At 42.8% G+C, this 18,961-nt stretch overlaps 1 protein-coding gene across 3 annotated transcripts in view; it reads left to right on the forward strand.

The window, feature by feature from the left end:
• The window catches only part of SH3RF2 (SH3 domain containing ring finger 2), an 82,365-nt gene that overhangs the window by 34,638 nt on the left and 28,766 nt on the right, over positions 1–18,961 (forward strand). For all 3 annotated transcript variants that reach the window (XM_034780041.1, XM_034780042.1, XM_034780043.1), the window contains exons 3-5: positions 143–412; positions 3,345–3,440; positions 6,583–6,909. In XM_034780041.1, coding sequence (XP_034635932.1) covers positions 143–412; positions 3,345–3,440; positions 6,583–6,909 — 693 coding nt within the window. The remainder of the gene's footprint in view (positions 1–142; positions 413–3,344; positions 3,441–6,582; positions 6,910–18,961) is intronic.

An 18,961-nucleotide genomic window follows, 5' to 3' on the forward strand; every position in this document is an offset into this window, starting at 1 on the left:
TCCTTTTTGGCTTGTCTTCACTAGAAACTGACATCAATTAAGGATGCAAATGTGAGGAGTCATGTTAGCTTACACAACGATGAGCAGAACTTTGTGTCAGCAGGTCATGAGTAAAAGCTAATGTTTGTTTCTTATCCTGCAGGTTCCCAGGGCCAGAGCCCTGTACAGCTACAGAGGACAAAACCCTGGTGAACTGAGGTTCAATAAAGGGGACATCATCATATTGCACCGACAGCTGGATGAAAAATGGTACCTGGGAGAGATCAATGGGGTCAGTGGGGTTTTCCCAACCAGCTCTGTGCAGGTTATCAAACAACTTCCACTGCCACCACCCCTGTGCAGAGCACTTTACAACTTTGATCTGAGAGAGAGAGATAAAAATGAAAATAAGGACTGCCTGACATTTCATAAGGTAAGGTTGCCTTTCCGCAAGTCAGGGGCAGGTATTTTAACAGCTGGGTAGTTTCTCAACCCTGGGTCCTGTCATCAGCACCATAGAACCTTGCAGGTCTATAGAACCTTTCATCTAAAGATCTCAAAGCTCTATACAAACAAGAATTACACTTCCCAGCACCTCAGTGGGGTAAGCATCATCCCCATTTTACACATAGATAAACCAAGATGGAGAGGTTGAGGGTAGGGTTTTCAGAAGTCCTCAGTGTTAACCCAACTCTAACCAAGCATTGAAGTCAATGGTTGAAAGTCCCACCTAAGTGACTTCCCCAAGGACACACACTGATATTTAGAAAATGAGTGGAAATTTGACAGAGGTGGAAACAGAACCCAGAAGCCTGATGTTCAGTCCTTTGTTTTAACTTCTCAACAATGCTCCTTTAGTCAATTAGCTAATAACCGATTAGCTGCATTATTCCCTAAACTATGGGAGGGTTTGCCTTGAAAGATGTTTAGTTATATAATAAAAGGAGAATGACTTAATGTCAGGGGACAGAGGTCATCTATGCACCATCAACATATTCAACCATTCCTTTAGGAACATACATTAGTGAAGCAACACCTGCATGGTTCTACAGACATTTGCCATCTGTCATGGTATTCTACTGAAATTACGGGACTTGCATTTATTCCTTTTAGAGGAGATATTTTTCAAGGTAACTGTGCTTCACAGCAATATCAACACTTCCTAGTATGTCAAAATTAGGTGAAGCATATTGAATCCAGCCGAGAAACCAACGCCTACGGGCTCTGATGTCTTAACAGAAAAGTCACCTGTTTTTCCTTTCACTTGGCAACTCAGCCCCTAGTGCTGTTGCTAATCAGTGACAAAAACAAGCAGTTCTCTAGAGTGGCTTAAGGACAAAATTAAGAGGCTTGATGGATAGGGCTGGGTGAGGGGAAGGCTGGGGGGAAGAAAGTTCAAATATCCAAAAACCAGCTGTTATCTCAAACTGGGATGAGGCAGAACCAGAAGAGAAAGTAAGTTTCACTGAAGCATCTGCTGCTGCTCACTTTGCATTGTCACTTTAAAGTGTGGTTTCTAATATTGCTAACAATAACACAGGGGACACGGGGAGCCAACAATATTTTTTAACTGCAGATGCTTTCCTCTCTTTCATGCCGTCTGGTTTTGTTTTCTTTTTTGCTTTATTTGTCTTTGTTTCACTGCTTACTCATTCTATTTATTTGCTTTTGGAGACAGCACTCCATTTCCACGCCTACAGCTCAGTTAGCACACGGAGCGTTATCGTACATATAAAACAGGCAGATGCTTCTTCGAGGAGGGGACAACACACTCACTCACTCACATCCCCGTCCCTTGCAATGTTAGTCAGACAGCTCACATTGTATGTTCTCACTGAAGGATACCAGCTGCTGCAGTGATTCCGTTTAATATCACCCATCAGGCTGCACGAGGTCTAGGAAGCTCCCTCTGTGCACCCAACCGCAGCAGGAGGATTCAAAGCTCAGCATACCCTGCATACCCTCCTCTCTGCTGCTCTATTCCCCTCTTGAGGTTATTTGCACCCCAGTGGGTGCTAGTAGTCAGCAGAACCCAGGCACTGCAGTTGTGACAAGACCCTTATGGGTGATGCAAGAAAGGAGAGGTTCTGTGCACCCATTCAGAGTGAACCACAATCTGGCCCTGGATGTTTATGCAGTGATTTAAGTCACAGTTCAGATGACAAGCGCTATCAAAGTGCAATGTATTATTATTAAAAGAAACATCTGGAAAGGGGGCCCGATTATCCCCTCTCCTTCATCTTGTGGAGTCATTTACACCTGCGCAAAAGGAAAGCAAAGTTCTACCAAACCGTAATGGAATCCTCATCTACCCACTTTGCATAGATGCAAGTGATGCAGGCCAGAGGGGAATTAGGCCAAGACCATTCTGCTCTCAATTGGAATTTGAGACTCAATCAACTTTTACTCTAAAACTTCAAATTCATTCAAAGGAAAGAAAAATGTGAGTTTGGTCCCATGCATTTTTGGACTTTTTCTCCCAGCAGGTATTTTAAAAAGATCAAATACAAGTATATTAAAAACGAATAATATTTCATTTCTGTTGGGTTGCACAGAAAATGGATCTTTCCAAAGGATTTTTAGCCACCAGTCAATACAAAACTAGTTTTGCTCCAGAGTATTTGAAGCAGGGCCGGCTCCAGGGTTTTGGCCACCCCAAGCAGCCAAACAAACAAACAAAAAAAGCCGCGATCGCTATCTGCAGCGGCAATTTGGTGGAAGGTCCTTCGCTCCGAGCAGGAGTGAGGGACCGTCCGCCGAACTGCCGCCGAATAGCTGGACGTGCCGCCCCTCTCCGAAGTGGCCGCCCCAAGCACCTGCTTGGTAAGCTGGTGCCTGGAACCAGCCCTGATTTGAAGTACTGCAGGTCCAATAATATTAGGATATTTCAACTCTTGAAATATTGGTTTATAGGAGTTTCTTAGCAGTACAGTGCCAATTGCCTGGAAACTTATAATGGTTTATATTTGGTACATATCTGAAATGCCATTTTTCTTATTTTATTCATGCGTAGTAATTAAAGAATTTCCACATGAAGGGAGTCTTTTAAAAAGTCATAAGCTCACTTGCTTTTCATGCATTTTCCATTATTTTTGGTTTCATGGTCCTGATTTAGCAAAGCATTTAAAGTTAAGTTAAATGCACACTAAGCATAGAGCTGAATAGAGATGGACTTAAACATGTACTTAAGGCTAAGCATGTGCCAAAGAGCTTTGCTGAAGACCTGTGTTCTCTACAGTGGACATACCTCTGAGGCTGCTTAATGATTTTTGCTTTGCAGCAATTACGGGTCAACCCCATCTTTACACCTACTGTCTGCCTATCCCAGATGGGAAGGTTGGTAACAATATGCTTCTGCATTTCAGGGTGATATCATCACAGTGATTAGCAGAGTTGATGAGAACTGGGCAGAGGGCAAGTTAGGTGATAAAATAGGGATCTTCCCCATCTTGTTTGTGGAGGTAAGTGAAGCACATTCAAAAATATTTATTCAATCCATTACCACAGTAAGCAGTTGACACGTGTATTCACTCCCACCATACTGAATTATGCTCCTCAGGTGGTCCATGATCCTGGAGGGTATTCTCTGGTTTCTGTTACATCTCATTTAAGTGAAGAATGGTGGTTGGAAGCTAAGGAGATACTCTCAAACACTGCCCTGTCAATGTATCTCACCTCCTAACTGGAGGGACCACAACTACCAATGAAGGGGTAATTCAGTCTTCATGGACTATTCAGTTCTTGGCATTTTGCTGACACTATGAATAAGGGTAAGGGTAACATGATGGGTTTTGTGATGTTAATAATTAGAAATAGTTGCGAAATTGAAATTGAAATTCTATTTTAAATGGGGGGACCTTTTCAACCAAACTGAACACTTTCATGGGGAAAAAAATCATTTTTTTGATCAAAAAATGTTAAGTGAAAATTCTCAAAATTATTCATCCAAGTTCCATTTTGTTTTGTGTTGTTTATGGGGGGAGGGACATTTTCTTTCACGTTCACTCCCCCGCTACTCATCATTTCCAGTGGGAAAAAATGAAATAGGGTTGTTTTTCCCCAACAAAATAACATTTTTCAAATGTTTTTCAAAATTTTATTTCAAACATATTTTTGGCAAAAAAAAATAAATCCAAAAAATGTCATGGAAAATTTTCATTCCTTGCTAATTTTTTGACAAACTAGACTTGCCTTTTTTGATCAGCTCTATTAATACAGTTCCACTAGAAACTGTAATGAGATCAACCAACTGATTTTCCATAAAGCACAAAACATCTATCAGATAGTAACAGCCTTAAGTCACTACCAACCTGCCCCAAATTCGAAGCAGAGATTTAAAGAGAGAGATTTAGAGAGATTTAGTGCATTATCAATCTCCTTGGCCATCTAGTCTTTCCCCAGTCACAACATTTTTTGTTTAATACTGAATTGATCATTAATGATCTCCCTACGTTTAGTTTGGGCTATAAACTGTAAATAGCACACAAACAAATCAAAATACCTAGACACAAATGGAGATATTATTAAATTAATTACAGAAAACCTTTGTTACTTATTCCACAATTACTTTATAGACAGACACTAGTAAAAATATTACTTGAAGTTCTAATAGATTTTGTAAAATGTCTCTTCATTTCATGAAATAATTTTGACTCAGGTAATTACTTACTTAATCTGGCATTAGCTGGAATAAATTAATTACATCACTGGGGAATTAGACATTGATTATGGGAAGGGCAAACCTAGGGCTAGTTTGGAAGATACAGGACTTCTTTTGGCTTTGGCTTTACAGACAATGATCAGATCTGTATTCCACTTTAACCAAACACCTAGTGGGGAATTTCAGATAAATGGTTTTGGTTTTAGACTCATCTCTAATTACTTACAGAAATTACAATATTATACATAACCCTTATTTCTGTAAATACTTGGAGAGGAGTCTAATATATGTATAGCACATACACAGTACCTGTTTTAAATCTTGTTTTAAGAATGTGTCTTTGGGATTGAGGAGGAGGGAATATAAAAACAACCTAAATGATGATACTGTAGGGGCAATTACCCGTTCCATGCTAGATTGATTATTTTTCATCCTAGGCATTAGGCATACTGTTTCAAATGAGTGGGCGAGAATCTCAAAGTTTTGCAATTCTTTAATGTCAGCAGTAAATCATGATTAATTTCTTTGGCAGCCATTGTGGTAAGAAACATTGCCACCACATGCCCTTTGATATTAATATTGAGGTAATAAGCAGTTTCTAAGAAACCCTGTTGAAATACAGGCTATTTCTACACTAGTTTATGGTGACGGAACTTACGTTGCTCAGGGGTGTGAATAAACCACCCCCTGAGTGATATAAGTTACACCGACATAAGTGCCAGTGTGGACAGGGCTATGTCGGTGGGAGAGCTTCTCCTGCTGACATAGCTTCTGCTGCTCACGGAGGTAGTTTTATTATGCCAACGAGAGAGCTCTCTCCCATCAGCATAGAGCGTCTTTCACCGGTGCAGCGGCGCCGCTGCAGCACTGTACGTGTAGATATGCCTTAGTCTCTATGTAAACTGAGGGTCTGACTCTGCTCCCCTTAAAATCAGTGGTAAAAATCCCACTTCTTTCAATGGGAGCAGGATCATTCTGTGAATGTTTTGGTCTAAACCAGGGGTTCCCAAACTTGTTCCGCCGCTTGTTCAGGGAAAGCCCCTGGCGGGCCGGGCTGGGTTGTTTACCTGCCACATCCGCAGGTTCAGCCGATCATGGCTCCCAGTGGCCGTGGTTCACTGTTCCAGGCCAATGGGAGCTGCTGGAAGTGGCGTGGGCCAAGGGACATACTGGCTGCCGCTTCCAGCAGCTCCCACTGGCCAGGAGCAGCGAACCGCGGCCACTGGGAGCCGCGATCGGCCAAACCTGCAGACGCGGCAGGCAAACAACCCGGCCTAGCCTGCCAGGGGCTTTCCCTGCACAAGCGGCAGACAAGTTTGGGAACCACTGGTCTAAACTGATCTAACTGAATGGAGACAACACAGCTCATAAAGCTAACTTCACTGAGGACTTCTCCATATGAAGGCCTTCATATCAGTTGGAGAGACTTGACCCCCTGCTGTGAAATGCGCCCAGTCTTGCCAACACAAAGCAATTAAGGAAGATGTGCCCATTAGTCCATTGTAATTTGGTGTTCCATTTATCATGTGTACCGGAGCTGAGTGGAAGAAACCAGCTGAGATGCATTCTTATTCATCTCTGTGAGTCTCAAGTTTTGACAGGAAAGGAAGCCATACTTTTCTGTGAGACTCCAACTGGAGAGAGAACCAGACATCCAAGCTTAATCAGATGGTGTCTTGGTGACAGACTTCTTCTGATCCATTTTACTTTGGTGGTCAGCCTTGTGTTAGTAATTATTCCTCTGGGATTTGTCACTGAAAATATAACAAAGCTGAGCCACTCAATTGCAAAGATGAACCATAATGTCATCTGAAGCTCAAACTCAGCTATGCTCCTTGTTAGGATGAGGTATAAAATGTGAGTCTATGCTCACTGGGTTTGGGGTCTATGCAAAGCTTAGCTTCTGAGATGGTGCCATAAAACTTCTCTTCTTTCTGTCCCAGCCAAACATGACTGCAAGACAACTCCTCCAGACAAAGAAAAGCCACCGATCCTCCCCGTTTAAATATTCATCACCCTTAAGGACAGCCTCTCCCAGAGCGAAAGGCACAGAGTCACCAACCTTCCGCAAGGTGTCAGAATCTAGGAGGAAGAGCCTGAAACCATTTTCTATCACGAATGCCTTGAATTCACTCAACAGGATGGTCCACTCACCCACAGAGCGGCAGACACTGGAAATCAGCTCACCAGTGCTCATCAGCTCCAGTAATCCGACTGTGGCAACCCAGAGCAGTGAGAAAGTAGAATTCCCATATGGCACCCCTGTCCAGGTAAATAAAAACTATTCATGTTGCTGATTGTTGAGCACACACATTGTTTGCTCTGCAAACAATAGGCTGAAAAGTAAATTCTAGGTGGAAACATTTTTCACTATGCAGATAGCAATTTGAAAAGCCAAAGCTCAAGTTAGAATTAAACAGCTCTTTTAGGCTTTTAAACATTTTTATATCTACAATGGTTTAAACTCTTTTCCACAGCTTAGTGCAGCTTTCTGTAAACACTACAGGAAGATGATAAAGGTAAAAAACTCCCTTTAAGAACTGCATGTTAAAAAAACGGGACGGAGGGGAGATGGAATGCCAGTGCTAGAGACACCTACAAGACCATATGTCATCCATGAAGTCAGGAAGTTTGGGACTTCTTCCCTCCTTTGGAAATGGAAAGCTCTTGAGTCACACATGCCAATGTGACTCATAAAAGGGGAGATTAAATTATTAGAATGACTACATTGTTTTGGTAAACTGCGGAGGCGGAGACTGAGAAGAAAGAGGGTTTTCTTAAAAAAATAAAAGACTTTCCCGTTTGGAAAATCTGGCATGGAATGTGCATTCCATGGGCAATTCACTGAGCCTCAGTTTATTTCCAGAGAAATGTGTACCACATAAACATGCATGTGGGGGCATACACACACACACACACACACACACACACACACACACACACAACTATGGGTTTGCTTTATGTGAAGGTATAGTCCAAACAGACAAAAACAAACAATATCAACAAAATAGAAGGTAAAATTAAAAACACTGATAGGCCAAGTTCAGAGGTGCCACCTCACTGATGTTTCTAGCCACCCACACAGCCTCAGGTTGTAAATACTGGTACATGTTTGCGTAAGTGTTGCTGATGACGCATTTAAGAGACTGTTTTCTGCACTCCCTGTGCTGCCTGAACTCCTAGGGTGATATTCTGGCTCCATTGACGTCATTGGAAGTTTTGCCATTGACTTCAATGAGGCCAGGATTTCTCCCCTAATGACTTTAGCGTGAGGTTCGCCCCTGTGAGGAAGGACCTGCAAAGTCAGATCTCAAGTTATCATGTTTAATGAGTTGAAAGTCCAGCTAGGTTAATGAAAAAGCTGCAATTCCTTAGGGATCCTTTAGATGGCAGTTGTTTTAACGGGCTTCTCTCTTGTCTCTTTGCTTGAATGTCAAATGTATGTAAACCTTGGGGTTTTTTAATGTATTTATTTATTTAAATATCTCTGTCATCTTTCCAGGGTTCTAGGAAACTCCTGGCATCTAGGGTTATGTCTACACAGGTGTAAAAAACTCGCAGTTGGCCTAGGTCAGCTGACTCGGGGTCATAAGGCTCAGGCTCTGGGGCTGAAAAAGCGCTATATTGACAGGCTGCAGCCCAAGCTTTGAGACCCTGTGAGGGGGGAAGGTCCCAGAGCTCAGGTTCCAGCCCGAGCCTGAGAACACCTACACAATGATTTTTAGCCCTGCAGCCTGAGCCCCATAAGCCCAAATCAGCTGATGCAGACCAGCTATGGCCATGCCGCAGATATTTTGTCCCTGTGTACACGTACTCTAAAGCACACCATTAAAAATCCAAAATGTGCAATACAATATTTTAATGCAGTAGTTTCTCCTAAAGGCAAATTTTCCACTTACAAGACTTGTCCACAAAAACTAAAAGACACTCTACTCAGTCATGTTACAACACCCTCCCCTCCCCCTACAGACTCAACCCCGAAATGCTGGCAAGGAAAGATGGGAGTTGCAGTATGCCTGCCTGCCTTGAAAAGTTACCAAATCAATTTTATCTGGTAGATTGCAGAAGCTGCAATGGCTAATTCCACTATGGAAGTCACAGGCTGTGAAAATGACCTCGAGTAGCAATTTTCAGCTATAAAAATCCACAATCTACATAGGGGTATCTCTTTACCCACCATGGAAATGGACCAACTCATCTCCCACTGTAATCAATGGAAGTTGAGGGTGCTCAACACCTGAGAGGATTGGCTCTAATTTAGGAATACTATATCCAGTTGAGAGTGCAGGTGAATTTAACTAAGAAGAATATGCTTTCCCAAACTTGAATTTGACCACAATCAATGGGGGTTGGGAGGTTGTTTGTTTTTATAAATACCCTACTTAAATACGCTGTCTAAGGGCTTGTCTGCCTGGTATGTTAGTTCGCAGCAAACCAGGGTGTGAATCTACAGCACACTCGCTAACTCACCATGTGGCCACTGCTACTGCACACTAAAGGTTCTGTAGTGTGCTTTGACAAACTCCCCTTTGATATACTCCTGTTTGAATCAGGAGTTTGAAACAGGAGTACATTAAAACGCACAGTGGAACTTTTATGTGCAGTAGCAGTGTCTAGATAGCCAGTTAGTGCACCACAGGCTAGTTTGCATTGTAGATTCACACCCTGGCTTGTCACACACTGACTTGCTGTGTAGACAAGCCCTAAAATACCCTCTTTCAGTATATAATCTGGAGAAAGCAAGAAATGCTGTAACTTACCAGCTAAAAAGGGTGGAAACTATTACTTGAAAGCCAACATAGTGTTAATGGAAACCTGTCATCATTGAGGACCAAATACTGCAACACTGAATTAAATGGGAGTTTTGACACTGCCTTCAGTAGGCAGGGGATCAGGCCACAGGTGAGCCTGCTCTAATGATATAGTAAAAAGCACCTTCCAGGAAGTTAAGAGAGGTGGTACTAGAGTAATGAACTCAGACTTCGCTAGCAATAAACGTGATGCCCTCTGAAAGATGATCTTAGCCTATCAACCTTAATACAACTTAGTAAGGCTTGTCTTGTCTCTTGATTACACATGATGCCTGCTTTCCCCCCCTCACACACACGTATCTCGCACTCCTCCATTCCATGATTGTTATGAAGCCAGATAGCAAAGAAATCCGATCATCCAGACCAGAACCCATTTTCCTTTGGAAAGGAGCCCTGGTCTTTGCCCTTCCGCTACGTCACTCTGCTGCCTGCATCCCTTTACTTCCAAAAGAGGAATTTACCATGGCAGTAAATTCTCATGGCAGCCTAGGAATCCTTGCCTCCTTTCAAACCTTACCCCAAGATTGTCCCAAGACAGACTGAATTTGGGACTGTAATGGTGTAACAGTGTTATTAAAATAGACCTTTCAAAATAAGATCGCTCCTTTTCAGGGAAGCGAAAGGTCCCAAGATCCCCACTCTCTGAGCAGAGGTCTCCACCCTGTTTGTTTACTGATCATCTGAAAAGAAAAAGGGGTTGTTAAGATTTATTTGCCACCTTTCACACTCAAGGTAGTTCCAAAGGTTTTATAAGCAATAAGCGAGTTCTTGGTAGTGCAGTGGCTATGCAAGAAAACCCAGCAGGTATTTTGTATTCAGCAATACGTTGCACAGCGCATTGGAGGCTAGATCCTGTTTTACTGTGAGTGAAAGTAAAGCTCTACAATGGGATCATAATTCAATTGAAATTGTATCATGGCTTATGAACCCAATGTCCTTTCACTGAAAAATGTCTCTTGTGAACTACTGTCAACAGCATAAGCCATAGAGCAAGTATGTTACCTTGTTGCCTTATAATGGCTCTTAATTGGCTTTTTTTTCTAAGCCAACCTTGGCTGGTTGGTTTGCTTGGCTGGTGTTTGTTTTGGAGAGGGGACGCTGAGAGAGAGGTTATGTTTTTTTATCTCCTGTCTGGGTTTGGGGCTGTGATATTTGCACCTCAGGCTTGTTCTAATTAGCAAAGTTCAGATTTGAGTGTGGGTATAGATCTAAACTTCCCTCTCCCTCCCTGGTATTTATCTCTCTGATGTATTTATAGAGATCAATCATATCTCCCCTCAGTCTTCATTTGGTTAGGCTAAACAAGCCAAGCTCCTTAAGTCTCCTCTCATAAGGTAGGTTCTCTATTCCTCTGATCATCCTTCTTTGCACCTGTTCCAGTTTGAATTCATCTTTCTTAAACATAGGAGACCAGAACTGCACACAGTATTCCAGATGAGATCTCACCAGTGCCTTGTATAATGGCAATAACACTTCCCTATCTCTACTGGAAATAACTTGCCTAATGCATCCTAGGATTCCATTAGCTTTTTTCACTGCTGCATCACATTGGCGGCTCATAGTCAGCCTGTGATCCACCAATACACCCAGGTCTTTCTTCTCCTCTGCTGTTTCCAACTGATATATGTTCCCAGCTTATAGCAAAAATTCTTGTTGTTAGTCCCAAATATTGTTGGCTCCCCATGTCCCCTGTGTTATTGTTAGCAATATTAGAAACCACACTTTAAAGTGACAATGCAAAGTGAGCAGCAGCAGATGCTTCAATTAAACTTATTTTCTCTTCTGGTTCTGCCTCATCCCAGTTTTTGGATATTTGTTAGTCCCAAAGTGCATGACCTTGCACTGTGCACTATTAAATTTCATCCCATTTCTATTACTCCCGTTTCAAGGTCCTCCAGATCTTCTTGTATGATAGTCCAGTCCTCCATATTGGCAATACCTCCCAACTTTGTGTCATCTGCAAATTTTATTAGCATATTCCCACTTTTTGTGCCAAGGTGATGAATGATGAGAGCCAAAGTTGTAGATAAAATTTGATGCTACGTCATCATTTTAGGTAAACTCTTTTGAAAATCTGGCCTTGACTTAGGTGCTGAGAACTTTTGAAAATCTGGTCATCAGTGCATCACCTAAAGTGTGATTGTATCCTGACAATTGTCTGTATACAAACGGCATTGCGTGGTGGAGAAAGGGTGTTCTGTGTTCAGATTTAATTACTCCAGATCAAACGTTCTCTATTTGCAAGTAAAGACATATGGGGGTGGGGGGGTTCTTCTGCAAACTCAACCTGGGATCTGAGAGTCATGCAAGGTTTTTTCTTTCTTGCACATCATCATCGGTAATAAAAGTTCTGCAAGCCAATTAATTAATTAGCTCTGTGGCCTGCAGTAGGTTTGCAGAGGTGAAATTGACTGGAACCCAATAAGCCATTCTGTTGATGATGCACCAAAAGGAACTTGTCTCTGATTCCACAAACCGAACCCACAGTTCAGTCTCTTTTGGGTGTGTCAGGCCTGCAGGCCTAAGAAGCATTAAAGAATAGTTGTATCACTAAAGTCAGCAGATAATACTCTGAATACACAGAGGGAGCAGATTGGTTGATTTAGAAGGAGCCAGTGTTTATGTCATCACTATTCAGAGCAGAATGGTACTTTAAACTTTCCTCTATACTTCACCTGACTCAGTAAGTATTCAATGTTGAACCAAGAGGCTGAAGTCCAGAAGGAGCTTTGCCTCTGAAAATCCCTTACCCCAAAGATATCACTGTGGAAGACTACAGAGTAACCAAATAGCTAGAAATGCCAGTGATCTTGGACAACCGATTCCTATAGAACAACTTCTGCTAGGCACTGACCTCGAAAGAAAATACTAGGTACTCTGAATCGAACTCGAGCTGGGGTAGCAAAGACTGGTGACAATATGACCAAGTGGAATCTAAGGAACAACCCCAAATGTGAATGTGGAGAGCGTAGGCAAGCACTTGAACACTGCCTGATACAATGGTCCCTGTCAATACCCTGTATTCCCAGGGCACTATTTGAGATAAGTGACATCATTAGGTCTTGGCTGCCGCTTTGGAGTGACAAGTATGATGATGATCTGCCTCTGTAACAAGAGGCACAGGTTTACTGCAATTAGATCTGGCATTTTACCCAACCGTGTGATCCACTTTAAGTATAATTGGCTGCATTCTAATAGTATTAAAACAAAAAAATACCAACAATATTTTGTATGTTGCAATGTCATCTCTGTGCATGTTGCTGTGAAATAAAATCATGAGTACCTCAAGCAAATGCACACACACTATACAGCAACATGGGAGCTAAGATAAGTGCTGGGCTCCAGCAGTGCAAGGAGCCTAGGTACTTCCCCTAAGGGTAAGTCCAACTAAATTAAAACAGGTCCCACCTCCTTGTAATGCTCCTTTGTTATACCCTACTGGAAATTCCAGTAGATTTCTTTAGAATCCCTCACCTGTTCTCTATTGGCAGCCCCAGGCCCTAGTGGCCCAGGAGACTTTGCTTTGTTCTATTGCCTCCTTGGCCAATTAGTACCAGCTGAAATTTCCACATGCCAAGACGTGAAACAAAATAGGCCCCAACACCAAAGCCAAAATCCGAGACTGGATGCAAAACTTTGCACAAATTTGAGGCTGTTCAGATCCATCTTTATGTTGTAACTGACAAGTAACAGTGGAGGTGCTAAGCCCTGAAATTAATTCACTAGAGATGGGCCCAAACTCTTGCTCAGAATCCCCTTCCTCCCCTAAAACTTTAGGGAAGCTTGGATCACTCTCTGAAATGGAAGCATTAAGGAGGTGCATTCCTTGAAGCATTCCTGAGCTTGAAGCATTCCTGGGCTTAGGTGTGGGTTTTATTTGCTTTCCTAACTCAGTAGGGAGCCTGTCAGTTTCCCCAGTACCTTCTTAGAGACTGGTGATACCTCTGCCTTGGATGGTTGCCTGCAGGAAACTGGAGGGTTACATTGGCTTGTTCTGCTTGACTGCAAGCCTGGGGTCTACTGTCAAGACTTTCATTTGCAGCTTCAGAAGGTTTCTTTGCAAGCAGGTTAGTTTTCCCTTTCACCAACTCTTTCTTTTATACAATCTAAACTGAAGCTTTGTCTCCAATGCAAAAATAGGTCTGTTTTTACATCAAGATAGGTAACTTGAGACAGCTATTTCACTGAAAAAAAATAAACCTCGTTTTGCAGTGAAGATATAATATAACCTTTTGCTTTGTTTGGAACAAAAGGATTATTGGGGCCATGGTCTTATTGTATATACTATATAAAATAGAGGAGAAAATATTAGGGGAACCATGTAATTATTGTATGCGTCATGTGTGAAAAATACTCCAATATTTTCAAAAAACCATGACTCAGTTTTGTTAGAAGAGCGTTGGGTTAGGTGCCATGGAGCTGAGACAGCCTCACAAAGATCAACATTTCTCACTATCACCAGGAAGGAGATGATGCAGGCAGCAGCACCAATTTTCTTTTATTACTATATTGCTGATTGAGGTAATTTTTTTCCCCGTGCTGGCCCAAGTGAATGGCTTCTCAAATGCACAGAGCAGGTCCAACACTGGGTATGGCAATGTAAGCTTCTCCCACACCACATCCTGCCAGGTGCCTGGCTTTCCTCACCTGTAAAATGAGGATAATAATGTCACCTTGCCTTGCATGGGTGCTGTGAGGGTCAGTTCAGGTTTGTGAGGCACTTTGAGGTCCTTAGAAGAAAGGTGCTTTAGAAATCCAGTCAGTGTGTGGTGGGTGGGGAGGTGAACTCACTCAGGATTATAACAAGCTTTCTTCCAATCTAAAAGCCAAAGTCAAAGGTGACTTTAAGCTGACCAAACCTACATCTCCCCCAAGCTTGCAAATTATACATCCTTTCTCATCACCTCTGGACTGGGATCACTGACTGTAAGGGAGACCAAGTTACACATCACTAATTGCCAAGTGCCTCAAGGAGGCCAATGTTACAGATGGGTGAAATTTTGGGGGCAAATAGTAAATTTGCCCAAAAATGCAGTTTGGGGATGACTGAAACCATTCACAAATCTGTTCAAATCCAGCGAATCATTGTGACTGAATAAAATATGAGGAAAGCAATTTCAAAAAAGTCAAAATGGTTCATTTTGACATTTTCTAAAGTAACTGTGTCGACATTTCGTTTAGAAACACACTGTTTCATTTCAAAATGTCATTTCCTTCTACCCAAATGCTGGTCCTCCGAACACCATGTTTTCAGTTTTTCGTTTTGGTGAGAAAAAACGAAAAAAATTCAGATTTGGGTCAAAACAAATGGATTTTTGTTTACAGATTTTTCAGCTATCAATTATTTGATCAGCTCTGTCTACTGTATTGTAAATTAGCGTAACTTATGAACATAGAAAAAGGTGTAAGTTACACAGCTTAGATCTCCTTACCTCTCAGTTTGGCCTAGGAATCTCAAGTGTCATCTTGAAATAGTCATGTGCTTCCTGCGTATAAATCTCCGTATAGTTCCATCAGCTGCCAAGTCTCTGCGCCCAATTACGCTGAGCCATAGATGGGGTTAGATGTGCTCTGAAAGAGTCACTTGACCTCCTATTGCAAACAATGAAGGCTCTCAGAGGGATTTTCCAGAGTTCTGCCATTAAGGTCAGTTTGTTGTCTGGCTTTCTGGCAGGAAAGGCTTTAATAGAAGGTGAGGTCTGCCTAGAGTACAGTGCACAGAGAGGCTAACATGAGCTCATGAGTTGGAGCCTGGATGGAAGCTGTAGATCCTAAATGGAGAAGGGATAGAAGATGGAACAATATTCACCTCTCCCTCTTTCATCCCCTAGTGGAAGTTTCTAGCTGTCCTAAGATGAGTGCAGGAAACATGCTTGTCTGCTATAAGGGAGGAAGGATGGGTTTATTTAGATGGAGCAAAAATTCATCACAGAATGAAAGACAACGAGTGAAAGCATTAGGATCGCCAGGCACACTGGCGAATAGGCTGAGTCGCCTGCATGAGAGATATGCATCATGACAGACATACTCCCTTGCTGGGAGCGAGGGAAAGTCCTCACTCAGGTATCTGAGGCGTCCATTTGAAATACAAAGAGATCAGGAGCACTCAGTGCCATGGGGCACCACACCTCAAAACAGGAAGCTTCTCTCCCTTCAATGAAAGAAACTGCCCCAGTCAGCATCCCTAAGACCTGTTGCTCACAGTTCTTCTCTGTCTGGGCTGCTGCTCAATCCTAGGCTGGAATAAATTGTCCTGAGTATGATCTCTGGTGAATTTTGGCCTTTGAGACAATACACTGTCTCAGGCAGGAGTCCAAGTAGTGGGTTTGTGAGACTCAAACAAAAAGACTAGATTGTGGGCAGGCTCACAGGTCTTGGGGTTAGCAGAAATTGGGATCACAGAGGGGGAAAGGTCTCAATCGCTATAGCAATTCTGGAGTGGGGCAAAGTAGAGGTGAAAAAAGAATCAGTTATTAGAAACTGAAAAAACAAAACCCTATTATATCTTTTTCCCCCTTTTTCCTCTTTTTCTCAGCGATTTGAAGTCTTTAAATCATGATTTAGGGACTTCAACAGCTGAGTCAAGGGAGAGAATTCTTCCGGGAGTGGGTGGGTCAGCTTTTGAGGCCTGCATCATGCGGGAGGTCAGACTAGATGATCATAATGGTCCCTTCTGACCTTGGAGTCTATGAGTCTATGAGAATCTCCTAAATAAATGTTAAGATTATACATTTGGCCTCAGTCAAAAGGCCACTAGATTTATTACTAGTGACTCCTCACAGGCCAGTTAGAACTTCAGTATGGTCCTGCAGGAAGCTGTCAGTAATCTCGTCCATGAAAAGACACCTCTTCCCTCCCCATCTTGATAAACAGATGGATTATGGAGGTGGAAGAGAATTCCAGTCCAAAATAAAGGCATGAGAAGAAAACCCTCTAGCATCCAGTCTGTCTCCATTATGGCCTCAGTGCCTCCAAGGGAGCTGATGATGCTAGAAGTGTGGGAAGAGGATCAATCCCTAATCCCAATCACTGTTAAATAAATATGTGTATCTTTAAAGCAGAAGTGGGGTCTGGAGAGGGTGGGAGGGGTGGCACAACACAGCACATACCAGCAAAATAACTCATGTTAGAAAATCCCCACTGGATATCTCTAGTGTCTCCCAAAATCTGCTCTACCTTACTCCCTGGCACCTTTACTGTGAAGGATCATGTCAGACTCATTTCAGTCCATAAAAGGAAATGAACTGGGAGAGACTTCTCTTATCAGCCCTCCTCCCATTGCCCGTAATTGCTGGCACACTGCAACACTCTCCCTTCCTTTTACTCTTGCCAAGCCATGCACCCTCTAGGAGCCAAAGCCAGTTCTAAAAGACTCTGGCCCACTTTGCCTGGGCATGCAGTGAGCAGCACTGCACGTTGTGAAATCGCCCAAACTGAAAAAAAGCCATTGTTCAGTCACTGATCTCAGTCCTTCCCCTCCAAATCCACAAGAAGGTAAAAAAAAAAGCTACAGGGATCTCTTGTTAAACTACTACACTCATTTCCAGATCCAAACCAAGCCCATCCCGGCAAGTTGGGTGATAGCAAGGTCAGGGAGCACTTAGCTAGAGGCCACTGCTACTCTTCACCACTAGTCAAGTGGGTCAATGGAAGCAGAGGAGCTCAAGAAACGTGATGGCCAGCATCACATTTTATACCAGTCGTTATACAAAACATGTAGGACTTGGGTTTCAGTACACTTCAGTTTACTTTACACTGTAAATTGGCAGAAATGGCCCCCTGCAAGTATCCCCTTGCTAAGAAGCCTTCCTGGGCCAATGTGGGGCTGGTGTAAGGGCTTTACATCAGCACCCAGTGTAGACAGCATATTGCAGACAGATGGCAGGAGTTGAAGAGAGAGGGTGGGCCAAGGGCCAGCAGAGGACACAGTTATTCCCTGCTTCTGAGGGTGCACAGGGGGATCCATGGGTAGCAGAGCACAAATGATTACAACAGCCCTGAGGTTGCTCTCGACCTACAGCTGGCTGGAAACTTTTTATTACACTTTTTTTTTAATCAAAAGATGCCATTTTGTCAAAACCAAAATACTTTGCGAAACTATATTTAATTTAGATAGAGGTTTCTACAGGACAGTTTCTCAGGTCCAGGGTGGACTTGAGAAAGAGAGAGGAAAAAGATCAAAAACCTAATCTTTTCAGTCCAAAAATGGATGTTTTGACACAATTTTCCTTTCATTCCAGTGTGAACTAAAACAAATTTCCAAACCTCAAAAATTGTCACAAAAACAGAATTGTCATTAGAGATGGCTGGACACTTATACCAGAGGCTGGGCCGTTCCCCAAGGCCCAGGGAGAGAAAAGATTGCTTAAAGCTAGCTGTTTCCTTCCCACCTTTCCCCCCCCCCCCCACCCCCCACAACTCCTGAGCTTTGGGCATAACAGAGGAACTGAAAATCAGGGCTAATACGTTGCAGGGATTGGAGTTGGTAACTCAATAAGCAGTGTTTTCTTTTAAGTCAACAAATGCCCCAGGCATGGTATTAAGTGGGGGGGGGCACTACTGCTGGAATTGTTAGCTTTAAGATGGGATAGGAAATTAAAGCTCTGACCATTTTCATCATTAAAGATCCTGTGGCCCTTTTCTCCAGAATAGGAGGATGAGTCCATGTGGCCTGGCAAATTCCAGCTTAAATGCTTTCTGCTGACCTAAACTTCCCCATGTTAACAGAATTGCAGAAGCTATTCTTCACTCCCCCTCCTGAGAACAGCTATGCCACGTAAATGGTGCAATATGGCTTCTGTATTTCAGCCTGCAAGTGGCTGCATTTTTGTAGTGGATGAACTGATTCTTGTATTAGTTTCATCCCAGAGCAAATGTTTATGACCAAGTTATAAAGCTGCAAAAGGAGGCTATAATTAAAACCCTTTAATGAAGGTTGCCTATCACCTCCCTCAACTACGTGTGTCCTGACTTTGAAGACGTGCCAGTACACTGCCTGCTCTATGCCAGCTTGAGTACAAGAGCTCTGTCTCTGAGGCTGCGTTGCCAATATAAAGAGAGCAAGAGGAAAAACAAACTTGAACTTCATAAGTAGAAATTAGGAAAGTGGAAAAGGACATGAAATCACCTTTATAAAAGCCTTTGGTTTGCTGCTGTACTGCTGTTACACACAAGGACTGGATCACAAAAAACTGCCTGGGCGCCACCTTATAAGAATCCCAATATGCACAGATGAGTCTTAAATTGTCTTAAATAAATGAGACCTTCATGAACCAGGGCTCAACAGCACAACCTGTTTGTTATTCTTTCTGAAGTGAATTTTTGTCCCTGTGAAAGACAGTGAGCGGATTGAGAGCCCAGGAGATTGCAACCCCCCAATGCACAGAGCAGGTCCAATGCTAGGTGGAGCAATGCTAGCTTCTCCCCCACCACCCTATGCAATGGACCTCAGCCTCCCCATCTGTACAAGAGAGATAACAAAATCCCCTTGCCTCTCGGGGTGATGTGAGAC

Source organism: Trachemys scripta, chromosome 8 (genome assembly GCF_013100865.1).
Source record: "Trachemys scripta elegans isolate TJP31775 chromosome 8, CAS_Tse_1.0, whole genome shotgun sequence".
NCBI lineage: Eukaryota > Metazoa > Chordata > Testudines > Emydidae > Trachemys > Trachemys scripta.